Source organism: Aspergillus novofumigatus (assembly GCF_002847465.1).
Source record: "Aspergillus novofumigatus IBT 16806 chromosome Unknown P174scaffold_1, whole genome shotgun sequence".
Classification (NCBI taxonomy): Eukaryota; Fungi; Ascomycota; class Eurotiomycetes; order Eurotiales; family Aspergillaceae; genus Aspergillus; species Aspergillus novofumigatus.
The window spans coordinates 1,042,919-1,055,603 of NW_020194274.1; the positions used below are offsets into that span (position 1 = coordinate 1,042,919).

At 51.0% G+C, this 12,685-nt stretch overlaps 5 protein-coding genes across 5 annotated transcripts; 3 read left to right on the plus strand and 2 right to left on the minus strand.

The window, feature by feature from the left end:
* Positions 1-674: 674 nt before the first annotated feature.
* On the plus strand, positions 675-3,819 carry P174DRAFT_436656 (putative C6 transcription factor (Leu3)). The gene is made up of 6 exons (XM_024826095.1): positions 675-1,223; positions 1,302-1,750; positions 1,805-2,242; positions 2,294-2,562; positions 2,616-3,149; positions 3,212-3,819. The coding sequence occupies exons 1-6, from the start codon at positions 1,026-1,028 to the stop codon at positions 3,520-3,522; spliced, it is 2,199 nt and encodes a 732-aa protein (XP_024686861.1). The 5' UTR covers positions 675-1,025; the 3' UTR covers positions 3,523-3,819.
* A 47-nt stretch (positions 3,820-3,866) lies between these two features.
* On the plus strand, positions 3,867-4,559 carry P174DRAFT_10673 (uncharacterized protein). Its single transcript, XM_024820995.1, has one exon. It carries the CDS (start codon positions 3,919-3,921, stop codon positions 4,408-4,410), a length of 492 nt encoding a protein of 163 aa, XP_024686862.1. The 5' UTR covers positions 3,867-3,918; the 3' UTR covers positions 4,411-4,559.
* Positions 4,560-4,707: 148 nt separating this feature from the next.
* P174DRAFT_416018 (uncharacterized protein) lies at positions 4,708-7,307 on the minus strand (the record flags this gene model as incomplete). The annotated part of the gene is made up of 2 exons (XM_024824461.1): positions 4,708-6,449; positions 6,500-7,307. 2 exons carry the CDS (start codon positions 7,305-7,307, stop codon positions 4,708-4,710), a joined length of 2,550 nt encoding a protein of 849 aa, XP_024686863.1.
* A 989-nt stretch (positions 7,308-8,296) lies between these two features.
* P174DRAFT_436660 (uncharacterized protein) lies at positions 8,297-8,826 on the minus strand. Its single transcript, XM_024826096.1, has one exon. It carries the CDS (start codon positions 8,802-8,804, stop codon positions 8,583-8,585), a length of 222 nt encoding a protein of 73 aa, XP_024686864.1. The 5' UTR covers positions 8,805-8,826; the 3' UTR covers positions 8,297-8,582.
* Positions 8,827-10,019: 1,193 nt separating this feature from the next.
* P174DRAFT_360886 (serine/threonine-protein kinase) lies at positions 10,020-12,355 on the plus strand (the record flags this gene model as incomplete). Its single annotated transcript, XM_024821748.1, has 4 exons — positions 10,020-10,481; positions 10,639-10,689; positions 10,858-11,102; positions 11,179-12,355. 4 exons carry the CDS (start codon positions 10,020-10,022, stop codon positions 12,353-12,355), a joined length of 1,935 nt encoding a protein of 644 aa, XP_024686865.1.
* Between the last annotated feature and the right edge of the window lie 330 nt (positions 12,356-12,685).

Sequence of the window (12,685 nt, forward strand, 5' to 3'; positions counted from 1 at the left end):
GGGCGAGGGGTGTTTGGGGCAACGAGTTGGCGAGACACAGCCCCCTCGGATCACTTCAATCATACGCTGGAGCTATATCAAGGGTCCAAACAAGAAATCATTATTGGATGGTCATCAACCAGCCTCCGGAGGCTTAGTCGGGCTGAGCCGTGCGCTGAACCATTGGCACCAGTGAGGAGTCTGACACTGATCCGTGGAAGATTTCTAGAAGCCGGACAAAATGGGGTCTCCGCATACGATTCAATCTCATTGACTAGTAAGGACAGTGTAGATACGTAGTAGGTGCCGAGAGCTTTGATGGCAATTGGATAGGCTTGAAGCATGCATGTAGATGTATGTATGCATCTCTATGTTAGATGCCTTAGCGCCTTCAGGCAGCCATTAAACTGCCAGTTGAGTCTCTAAACATACCCTTCAAATGGTGGCTATGATAGGCTTCCCATGAACTATACCGATAGCCACAGAAGATACCAAAGACACCTTGCTCAATACAATTAATTCGACGTTATGAGCGTCCTAGACCCATGGTAGATTAGATACCCAGTTGTTCTACGCAGTACTATCTCTGTAGGTAGTGGTAGATGGCCTGATCACGTGAGGTAAACACGTGAGCGGGTGCGAGATCGGACAACGTCTCGTCTCTCCCCCGCTTGTTACTCATCCACTGCTGAGGGGTCTGTCGAGGCGCACGAGAGTCAACTGGCTGGGCACTTGGATTTTGTGATTGAAATTATCTTCTTCAGGAATAGGTTTGTTTATATCTAGTTTTCCTTGCATTTATTCCCTGGCGCTGGGATCCTTCTTCCTGGTCAAAAAAATTTTGCGCGTGACAGCGCAGTCCGGGGAAGTATTTTTTCCACGCCCAAGCTTTATCGGCCGCCGCGTGTCCAGTAATCGTCAACGCTCCCAGCCTGGCGTCAATCGGAGGATCGTCGAGCGGAATCGGAGGCGGGGGTGCGCAAGGGGACACTCTGGAGCCCAGTGCACGGAATACTAATAATGCTTCTGCTGCTGCCGGCCCCGTAATGGGAGGTACCGGCCGTTCGTCTGCTTCTCCCGCTGTCGGTCCCGATGGTTTGGGACAGGTCAAAAAACGCACCGTCGCCATGGCGGGGCTGGAAAGCTCCCCTGGCAGTGTCGATGATGTCGAGGACAATGATCAGCGGGAGGAGAAGAAGAGGCAGCCTGTGAAGCGAGCGTGCAACGAATGTCGACAACAAAAGGTAAGATTGTCGCTTGCCGTCGCTGGCGCTGTCCAATCCTCAAGGAGTCCATGCTGACCAGGAGATTCGATTCGATAGCTTCGATGCGATGTGATTCAAGACCCATGGACAGACTGTTCGCGATGCCGTCGCTTGAAGCTCGAGTGCAAGATCGAGTCCAACTTCAAACGCGTTGGAAAGAGGAGTCGGAATGCCGAGATGGAACGGGAGATTATCGAGTTACGAAAGCAGATTGCCACCGTGCAAGCCAACCCTGCTGGCATGACCCCTCAGCAACATGCGCCTTCTCTTCACTCCGCACATGTCACTCCGAAACAAGAGTCAAGTCATGTCAGCCCTGCGGGTGTATATCACACACCTTCCGCCATATCATCCGATCAATACATGGGCTCTCACGAGGCTGTTGCATCTCTACTTGACTTGCGCTCCGGCTTTGATGGCTCGAACTACATGAGGAATGGGAATCTGTTCAAGCGGATTGAAGATGTGGTGGTTGCGCCGGAGAAAATGACCGAGCTATTTGACCTGTAAGTCCCGCTTGCCCCAACAGTGAGTTTCTTGCATCGTCCTTACCAGAACAGGTTTTTCATGTTCTATCATCCCTTTCTTCCGTTCCTTGACCGACAACGTTCGCCAGACGATTACTACAGCGTATCACCATTACTGTTCTGGACTATCATCAGCGTTGGCGCTCGGCGGTACCAAACAGACACCCATCTGCTCAACTCGCTGGCTGGTCCAGTCACACGACTGGTATGGAGTACGTTGGCGGATATACCCCAGAGCTACCACGTAGTGAAGGCGCTTTGTCTGCTCTGTTCATGGCCGTTCCCTACCAGCAGTACCTCGACGGATCCTACCTTTATGTTATGCGGTATGATGATACAAGTCGCCATGCAACTTGGCTTGCACCGACCGTCTCATACCCAGGACTTTAGCAAGTTCCGGGTAGAACTCATCGAGGAGGAGCTCAGGGACAAGGTGAGGACGTGGGCCATCTGTAATGTTGTCGCACAGCGGTATGTTCGTATCTTTCTACTTTCATTGACCTCGGCGCTGACGGGCTCTAGTGTTGCAACGGGATATGGCCAGCCACCATCTACTCTGTACGACTGGACACTATCAGCGAGCGGGTCGGTGGATCCGAATTTCAAGTTGCCCGAGGATATTAGACGCAGACTCGATATTGAAATCTTCTGCGACAAGGTCACGAAGACGCTCTACACCAACCGGCGCGACCCCGTTGGCCTATGCAGTGACCAAGAGAGATCTACGCTGATAACTTTTCTGTCGCGGGATTTTGATGAACTCGAGGACCAAGTAAAGTCAAGGACTGACGGTAAGCGCTCCCAGCCCTGTGCCGACAGGTGAAACATCACTAATGTGGATCAGCGATAACCGACCTCTTTCTGCGTGCTGCCAATCTCCATCTTCACCTATCAGCATTCTTTGACGATCCTAGAGCCAAAGACTATCGAGAACGTCTTCTGTCTCTCTACGTCGCAACCACGTCGTTCCTCGAGGCAGCTATGACTCTGGAGACGGATGTTGGCCCCGTTCTATCCTATACGCCTTACTACGTGTACCAGATGATGGTTGCTGGAGCCTGCACGCTTCTCAAGCTCTGCAAGAGTTTCTTTGCGGCGCATATAGATATGGACTACACCAAGAGTCTTTTCAACCGAACCATCTGGGCGATTCGGGGTGTATCGGTGTCCAGCAACGACCTCCCCGAACGGTTGGCGGAAGTCTTGGCCCAAATGTGGCGAATGGGCGGTACCCAGCAACAGAAACCATCCGCTACTAGTGCCGAGGTGGATGATACCTTGATGCTCAAGGTCCGCTGCCGCATGAGCATGTCGCTTTTGTTTGATTCTGTCTGGCGATGGCGAGAAGACGCACAGACCAAAGGCCGTAATATCGAAGGTATGCTTGACCGTCTTTGCAGTAGTATGGACTCCGAACTAATACTCCCCGTTTTTTTCCAGCTTACCTTAAGAACCCGACAAATCCGGACTCGAACGCGGAATCTTCAGCGTCGTCAACCGCGGGGCCCGCGGGGCGCACCTCGTCCTCCACACCCGGCCTCCCGGCTGACCCAAGTCTCGCGCCTGCTCCCATGCTCGCACAAGGCAGTCTGGGAGCTCCGCCCGCCAGCGGAGTGACCAATCTCCCCAGCGGATTCCTCGAGCCCAACTACGAGGTCTTTGATCCTTTGAACTGGGTCCTGGACGGCCTCGTCGATCTCCCATACTCCTACTCCGCAATGTCAGGGATGGAGCCGCAAACTATCGTCTGAAGTACCCTGACCGCGCCGTATTCATCAGTTATCTCAAGCGAACATGTCGAGTTGTATCATACATATACCACGTTGACGCAGTCTCATTTTTGGTCCGGAGCAAAGGAGTTGGGTTCTTCTATGGCTTTCATGTCTTTTATGTCTAGCTATGCTACGCCATGCCATAACTTTTCATGTTTTTGATTCACTGCGATTAATGACTGCCACGGATATGAGCGGGTTGCTTGCTCATCAGTATCGTATCCCTAACTATCCACCAATGATGAGATAATAGACACCTGACTGATTATGTCATCTGATCTACTTTCACCTCCATTGAATCACCCCGTAGCCCAGGTATCAATCAACCCATCGAACAGATCGATCGAATACAATTTATAGAGGTACAGATAGACAATGTCGCAACATTACGCCAACGCCGAAAGCAGAACAACAACAGCAACAAGGACAGGGACACCCGCCTACCAATTCCACCGCCCCGCTTCCTCTCTCCTCATCGCCTCCAAACGACCCCTCACGAAGCCCAGCCCCGTGCCCCAAACGATAAACCCCAGCGTTCATCCCGCCAGCGTCACCATCAAATCTCCGTTGTCTTCGATAGCTACTGCTACAGCTACAACCACAGGAACTACGGACCGATCAAAAGCGCATACTGTCGAGATGAACCTGTCGCAGCCGCCGCAGCCGTTCCTTGATCCCGGCGTGTGGGAGCGGATGAAGGCCGCGGGAGGGATGCATCAAGGGGTCCAAGTGCTGAGAGGGAGGAAGGAGAGGAGGAGAGAAGGCGGCGGAGGGAGCGCGAGGCGGAGTTTGGGCAGATGGCGGTGCGAGGGAGATTGGGGGAATTGGGAGGCAGAGGAGATGATACGCTGTCGTAGATTGGATTGATTTTGTTTATCGTATAGTAGTAGTACATCCAGTACACATATGGCTTATATCAATGAACTCAAAGAACAAAAAGCAAATGCAGGCAAACCCTAGACAATCTCATGCTGGCTCGTTCTCGTCGTCATATCGTAAGTCGTTAAATGTCATGCAAAAGTGGTCAAAGCACTGCAGCAGCATAAAAGGCATGGAAAAAAGTATGCAAACAAAGCAAATCATGGACATCATTCATATCATAAGAGTGCATCCCATAGGAATCTATCTGAGAAATCGTAATCATGGCAATTCATAACATAGCGTTCAGGGGCGGTGAAGAAGGTCGCGAGCCTGCATGCTAGAGCCCACCAGCACAGCTTCGCCGATTTTCTGCTTCAGCTTTTCCCTTCGTGCCTCGCGCTTTGCTTCTTCGCGCTGCTGAAGCGAACGCCTCAGGCGTCTGCGGAGGTTGCGCACGGGGCCCAGTCGAAGGCGTAGCCTCCACCATGACAAGGAGAGCATGCGACGCTGATGGAGAGAGGTCTGGGAGCGAAGCGCTTCGGGGCTAAACATGGTGGCGCCTACCAGACTTTTTGGATGGCGGCGGGGATTCGTGCCTTGCAACGGGCTGCGACGAGCGAGGGAAGGCCCGTCGAACACAACCCGTGGCTGGGGCATTCCCAACGAGTTGCTTATGATTTGATCGGACTCCATATGGGCGGCTTGGTGAGGAGGTTCTTCCGACTCAGGCGAGTCGTTCCAGAACCGACGTGGGTGCCAGAATGGATGAAGCCGACTGTCGATATCTCTGCCAGCTTTGCGGTTTTTCGCGGAGGTAACGGACAGCGATCGGACAAAACGGTCAAATGAATCTGACCGAGGGCGAACCATCCTGCGTCGGAGTGAGCCAAACCGCTGTGGATTAATCCCATTCAACTCGGCGCCACCATCCGCCACCCTCAGCTGCCGGTTGGCCTCATCTTCAGGAGTCGGCGGGATGACGATGGGGACCGGAGGTTTCGGTGGCGGGCGGGGGTTCCTCAAAGGTGAGTCGACATGGCTCGAATCGTGGGGCAGGAGGTCCTCGGGCGTTCGTGAATCCCTCCGTCGTTGACAATCATCCGGCTGAGACGCCGGGGGTTCGAGTGCAGCTCGCACAGGCTGGTCAACAAGTAGGAGAGATTCATTATTGTGAGGAAAGAAAGTAACGGTCCTCGCCTCCTTGATTTCAATCAACCCCGGGGACGATGATGCGACTGAGGCTGGCGTGAAGAGAATGGAAGGTGGGCGTAGGTGAGTCATGTCTTCGATGCCGATCCAGATGGATTGTGTCTTCGGAGCATCAGTGGCGTCCCAGCGACCGGCACTCAAGGTATGATTGTCGAGCTTTTGTGCGGGCTGTCCAATAGGGGCCTTATCCATCTCACGATCCTTGAGAATGTCCTGGTTTTGAACGCTCTCAGAGGCGAAGGACGGGCGCCGTGAGCTGTCTCTACTTGTGGGCGCCGACAACGACGAACTGCGAGGAGGAATCACCGGCCGACCAATGTTGCGACCTCTGGGATCTGACGCTGGAGTAGCTGTAGCGATTGAGTCGGAAAATGTCCGCTTCTTCTGACGGGTAAGGTCGAGAGATGGCGGTCTACTCTTCCGTGCAGACTCAGGTCGCTGACTGGATCGCCCGGAACTAGCCTTGGATGGATTCCTGCTGACAGATTGAGAAGAACGAAGAGAAGAATGTCGCTCGGGAATCACGACTACAGGGACGACCTCAATATTTCGAGGAGGACCGGCCGCTGTGGCACTGGCTGGAACAGAGATTTCAGAAGCAATGCTCTTGCGAACTTTTTCTGTGATCCGAGCATCTTTATGGACAAGGCGGTGCTGGGAGTCCGGATTGGAAACAAGCGATGTACGTGCCGACTTGGTCACGGGCGAGCTGGCGGAGCGTAGAGACTGCCTCTTTTCCGTATGTCGCAGTGTTCGGTTGGCCGGTCGCGGGGCGTCAATGATCATAGCTTCGATTGTCGAGGATGTCGACACGCCGGAATATCGCCGGAATTCCTCTTCAGCGGGGGCCACCCTATCTCCTCTCGAAATTGTTCAAGGGAAGGACTTGCCATGCTGATTTGGGCATCTTTGAGCCGGTCACGCAGCTTCCGTCCACGTAGTGGAGGGAGATCCTCATCGTTCCCATCCATGGCAGATCTCTCGGGGGATTTCTGTGTGCGGATTCTTGGACGATGATCACAGGATGGCGCTCGTTCATCGTCACAACCATCGTACGATTCGACTCTGGTGGGCCTCAGCGTCTCGTCGGACTGGACTGGAGGAGACCTATCATCTCCAAAACTGGCATCACTGGAACCATGTGGACTCTCGTCCTGAGATGATTTCTGCTTATAGGATCTGCGCTTTTTCTGATGGTGCAATGACTGGGTCGAACGACGCGGGGTCACTGTTTCGCCATCTGAAATCATCTCGCGGGCGGTCTGAAAAGACTCGGCTCTAGAGGACGCGGACGTGTGCCCAAACTGACTGAGACTTGGTCGATATGTCGTTGAAGTTATGCGAGGCGGCGTTGTCTCCGGAGTGGGGGGATGGGACGGTTTGGTCGGCGTCATCGCACCATGAATATAGTTGAGAGAATGCGAAGAGGCGGTCTTGTGCATGCCTGACGCGTCATTTGACGATGCTTCCTCGTGGCCCGCACTGGGTGGAGTCAAAGGAAGAGCCGGGGCAGTTGCGATCGGGACTGCTCCGGAAGTATGGCCGCCATTGTTTGAAGAGGCTGAGTGCGCGAGATCAGGATCCGAGGACACTTCTGCTCTCCGAGGCAGGGACTTGCAAGATCTGATGAGCGGCCGTGCGAGAACCGACTCGGGGGAATCCACAGAGGCACCAGTGGTTTCAACGCCAGGCATCTTGAACCTCGAATTCACCGCAAATTGCCACTGACGAGCTGAAGCGATATCGTCACCGTGGGTCGACAGCTTCACTGTGAGCGATGATTACCAAGGACATGTCACTGGATGATTCAGATGGAGGTGGCAGGTAAGGCGATAAACGGAGGCCACATAGCGAAGAGAGGCGCGAGAGAAGGGACAGTATCAGTGGAACCGTCCAGGTTCCAGACAGGTGTGAAGGAGATAACTGGCTGATTAGTTTGCCCTTTATTTGCTTTTCTTTCTTTTTTGTTTTTGTCGCTAAGCGAACAAAGCAATAATGCTCAGAGAAAGCGAAGAGAAAAATGGCCGGATGCGCCACGAAACGAAGAGGCTGCAAGGGATCAGACACGCAGGCGTAACGGTCCAAGCAATGTTGGCCAGCAGGTGTCGCCAACAACAGCCGATGATCCCAAACGCAACACACCAAGCAATCAAGGTCAGAAATCAGGGGCCAGCGAATAATAAGATTCGGATAAAAATAAGATACGATGACTGTGCATTTACTTTGGCGCGACAAGGAATCAGCAAGTGTCAGGCAAGGGCGACAGACATGAGGGGAGACGTGAAGAGATGCCGAGTGATGCAGATGCAAGGCAACAGAGCGGGCTCAAGGATAAGGTAGATAGATAGACTCATTCCACGTTGCGGAGCTGGAATGTGGGTTTGACCATGAATGTGGCCCAGTGAGATGCACCGAATGTACTCCTGAGATATACAATTTTGGAGGTTTTAGGCGCGAGTGTGAAGATTTGGGTTTCTGTCGAAACCTACAGAAATACCAGGTAGATAGAGGAGAAAAAGAGGGGATTCCACTTAAGAATACTAAGGTAGTGTCTATAGAGTATTGGACCAATGGTCTTCCTTTCAGTCTTGCAATGAATATGCATCGTCTGGACTCTTCTTCTTTCATGAAGTCTGTTCTTCATTTATTATTCTGTGAATCAGTAATAATGCCAATACTTGAAGTGCTTTGAAAAGGTGATAGATAATACCAGGAGAGGTACGATCTACGGAGTACGCATATCCACAATTTGATGCCTGAAACCTATCCTGTGTCACAAAGCAGGGTATCAACAATATATCAATCACCTGCGAACTTCTTTCTCTTAGACCACAAAGGATCTTGAAGTTTTAAGAGGATATTTCTCCTCTTGATGAGCAAAAATATCATCAATGTCAATAAAGGATGGTTTCATTCATAATGACGGGATTGTGTGGTTTTATCCTCTTTCTGCTACTACCAGACTTTAATTAATACTTGTTGCAGCCTTGCAGAGTTGCAGTCCAAAACAAGGACCAAACGGGGCAAACAAGCAAATTACCGAAGGCAAAAGAAAAGTGAAGTAGCCGAAGCCATGAAACCGGATGCAATCCATGGGATCCTTTGTCACCCAAGGCCACTTCTTGAAAGTGCTTCATAGAACCAGACTTTTGTAGTACCTTGCCAGAGAGAGGTATGAAGGGAAAAGACATTGTGGCAATGACGATTAATGACGATCAGGACTCCACTGTGAATAAGTTTGATAACAACCATAATAACTATAACAACTCCTTCTCTACTAGAGGGGTAGAATGGTCCAAACTAAGCTAAAGCAAGAAGTGTATCAAGAGTTTCAGCCTCTTGAACCGAACGGTCGATGTCTCTTTAAACTTCTGGTCTGTTGAAACAACAAATGGCGGCTCTGAGAGAAAGCTTCGGATAGATAGATCGATGGATAATGGATAGAAGACATCTATTGGCGATAGCCCTCATTACTCCAGAAGTATCTAGCTGTAGTAATGCTCATCGATGCTACTACTTCTAGTAGTAGTATTTGTGAAGCCATGACATCGGGGGGGCGAAGATCCCTCGACGTCATACGACGCCTCTTTTTTGACGCTGCAGAGTAAAGAGAGAGCAATCAATATAATACCTCAAAGAGTAACTCATGATGACGATGATGACGATGAGTTCCCGATCCCCAAATGAAATGCCCAATTCCCAATTCCCAGAATCCCCAGAATCCACTGACTTCATAAGCTGATCCTGTCAAGTTCCTCCAACAACCCCACCTTTATGTCACATAATGTTCTTATAGATAACTACCCACTAGTTAGCTACAGAGTAACTAAAACTACCTTACTATCTTTTCAGATATTTGGAGAGAAACTAAAGTGATAGCACGGGTAGTCCCTTCTTCGTTACTATTGAGATTGTGATAAATTCACTTTCATATCAAGATTACCTAGTGTCCCCATCCCAAACTTTGCCCTTTCCCTCCTTTCCCACTTACATTTTGAACTTCCAAGTCTTCCCTCAAACACAACTTACTTGTCTTGGGAGTCCTACTTCGTTCTTGATTATCAAGTCTTCTTTATCTTCAATCACTATCCCTGGTGGTGTTTCTCTTCGATCCACTTCCTCGAATCAATCCGACTCAAAACGAAAAAAGAAAAAGAAAAAAGAAAAAATTCCCATTGTGGCGGGGTAAACACTAACCAAATACCAAGAGAGAAAAAGCGACTATTTATCAGCATCATCATCATCATCATCATCGTCATCGGCTCCCACCTTACCTTTACCCTATCCTATCTAACTCTCATCTTTCTCCTTACCTCTTCCTCCTCTTCCTCTTCCTTTTCCTCTCCTCCCTTCTTTTCCCTTACCTTTCGCTCATTGTTGCACTCTTGCAACTCCCATCCGCCACCATGAGCACCATTCAGAATCTCAAAAATTTCATACGTCATGGCAAGCAGGCTCGCCTTGTCACTCCCCACGCCGAACCCACCACCGACGTTTCCCCTGTTCACGCAGAACAACAACGTCAACCACAGGGCTCATATCCTCCTGCTGCTGGAAATCTGGATGCTATCGATAGCAAAATGGGCCATGCGCACACTCATCAGCAACAATCAGAATCTCCGCACTCTCAACCTCAAAAGACTCCCGAAAACAAGCAAGCCAGAACTGCCGAGATCGAACAGATTGTCGCAGAGGAACGGAGTAGCAGGTCAAAAATGCCTAAATATCCCGGTCTCGAGCGATACATCCTACTGGAGAAGATGGGAGACGGTGCCTTTAGCAACGTTTACCGTGCAAAGGATACCACGGGCGAGTTTGATGAGGTTGCCATCAAAGTTGTGCGGAAATTCGAAATGAACAGCCATCAGGTAGGGAGTCGGCCCTGAAACTTTTTTCTTTTTGTTCTAGCGTGTGGTTTGCTTTTTGGCTTTTTCCGTTATTCGTTGTTTCTTGAGTTTGCGCCTTGCTCTATGGTCCATCGCTCTATTCAAAAAGACATTCCGCCAATCTCTCTTTTTCTCTTAGCACGACGCCCATCTTCATCCGGATTTCAGGAAGAAGCCAAAAGCCGCGGAGGTGCGCAATCCACACATCATATTCCTATCTCTTCCTCAAATCCTACTCACAGCACCTTTCCTTTTCCTTGCCATGGCCCCTCTTCCCTTTACACCTTCCTTCCTTCCTTCCTTTGATCTCACAACCTCGGAACGATCGGTTTGTGGAATATGCTAATATTTGTTGTAGCGCGCGAACATCTTGAAAGAGGTTCAGATCATGCGACAGCTCGATCACCCCAATATTGTCAAACTGATCGAATTCTCCGAGTCGCGCCAGTACTATTATATCGTTCTGGAACTGTGTCCAGGGGGCGAGCTGTTCCATCAGATTGTGCGCTTGACCTATTTCAGTGAAGACCTCAGCCGTCACGTTATCGTCCAGGTCGCCAAAGCCATCGAGTATCTCCATGAGACTTCAGGTGTTGTTCACCGGTACGTTTCATCAAACTGTGATAAACTGTGACCTTTTTCTGGTGACAACTAGTAACTGATCATGTTGTTCTCCTAGTGATATCAAGCCAGAAAACCTCTTGTTCTACCCCATACCCTTCGTGCCGAGTAAGAACCCAAGGCCTGTCCAGCCTGGAGATGAGGAGAAGGTGGATGAAGGCGAATTCATTCCCGGCGTTGGATCGGGTGGGATAGGCACGATCAAAATTGCCGACTTTGGTTTGTCCAAAGTCATCTGGGATAGCCAGACTATGACCCCTTGTGGCACCGTCGGCTACACGGCGCCCGAGATCGTCAAGGACGAACGGTATTCGAAGAGCGTCGACATGTGGGCCCTTGGCTGTGTGCTCTACACTCTCCTATGTGGTTTTCCTCCGTTCTACGACGAAAGCATCCAGGTTCTCACCGAGAAGGTTGCGCGGGGCCAGTACACCTTCTTGTCGCCATGGTGGGATGACATCTCCAAATCGGCTCAGGATCTCATCTCGCATCTTCTGACCGTCGACCCCGAGAAGCGGTATAGTATCAAAGAGTTCCTTGCTCATCCGTGGATCCGTCAGACCGATGAAGCGACCGAAGCAGCTGATGATGCGCCCCCTCTTGCCACACCACTCGCTAGTCGTCAAACCAAGCAACAGCCCCTGGATGCTCAAGCAGCCGATCAGGCACCCTACGCACCTGTAAGTGCCCGGTTACTGGGTCCAGCTTCCGCCGGTTTAGATCGCCCCCTGGATTTCCGGTCCCCTGGCGCGATCAACCTGCGTGAGGTGTTCGATGTCGGCTACGCGGTACATCGGCAAGAAGAGGAAGGTAAACGGCGCAAGAATTTCCGACAAGGATATCGGGGTGCCAATCCGACCACCGGGTTCCAGTCGGCTCTTAACCCCCTGAACGAGGGCTACGACGACGAAGAGGATGACATCACATTACAACGCGTCCAGAACGACGCCTACCCTCCGGCGAAGATCCCCAAAGCCTCTCAGCACGCGGGAGATGTTGCAGCTATGGAAGCCAAATTACGGTCAACGAACTTGGGAGCCCCCAGTCACGCTGCTCAAGCTAGACAGGCGCCTCAGTCTCGACAGCAGGGCTATGGCACCCATAGTGCGAACGTCGCGGCAGCCGCAAAGCAGAGTATCAACCGGCACTCGCGGCAACCCTTCGAGCTAAGCCTCAGCAATGCGACTTTGTTAGAAAAGAGAGGCAGACGGCAACAGGGTCAACCTGTCGTCTAAGCCGTCTTCCGTTTGCTTTTGTTTCTTCTCTCCCTTTTCCTCTTCAATTGAATCCCGTCTAATACCTTCTCACCGTTACGATGTGTCCGACATGTACGTTACGATGGGAGTAATTGGTTCCACATAGTTTACATATCGCTCTGGCTTACGGTTTGCGCCCGGGTCATGACTTTGCATCTGTTATGGATTTATGATAGTCACCTCTGTTTGTTCTGTTTGCGTTGGACCGGAGCATACATGTACCGTCCGCTGGCTGGCTGTTCTTTTGCTTTTTTTTTTTATTTCTTTCATGCATAGGAGAATCATGGGATTATGATAACAAATATCTCA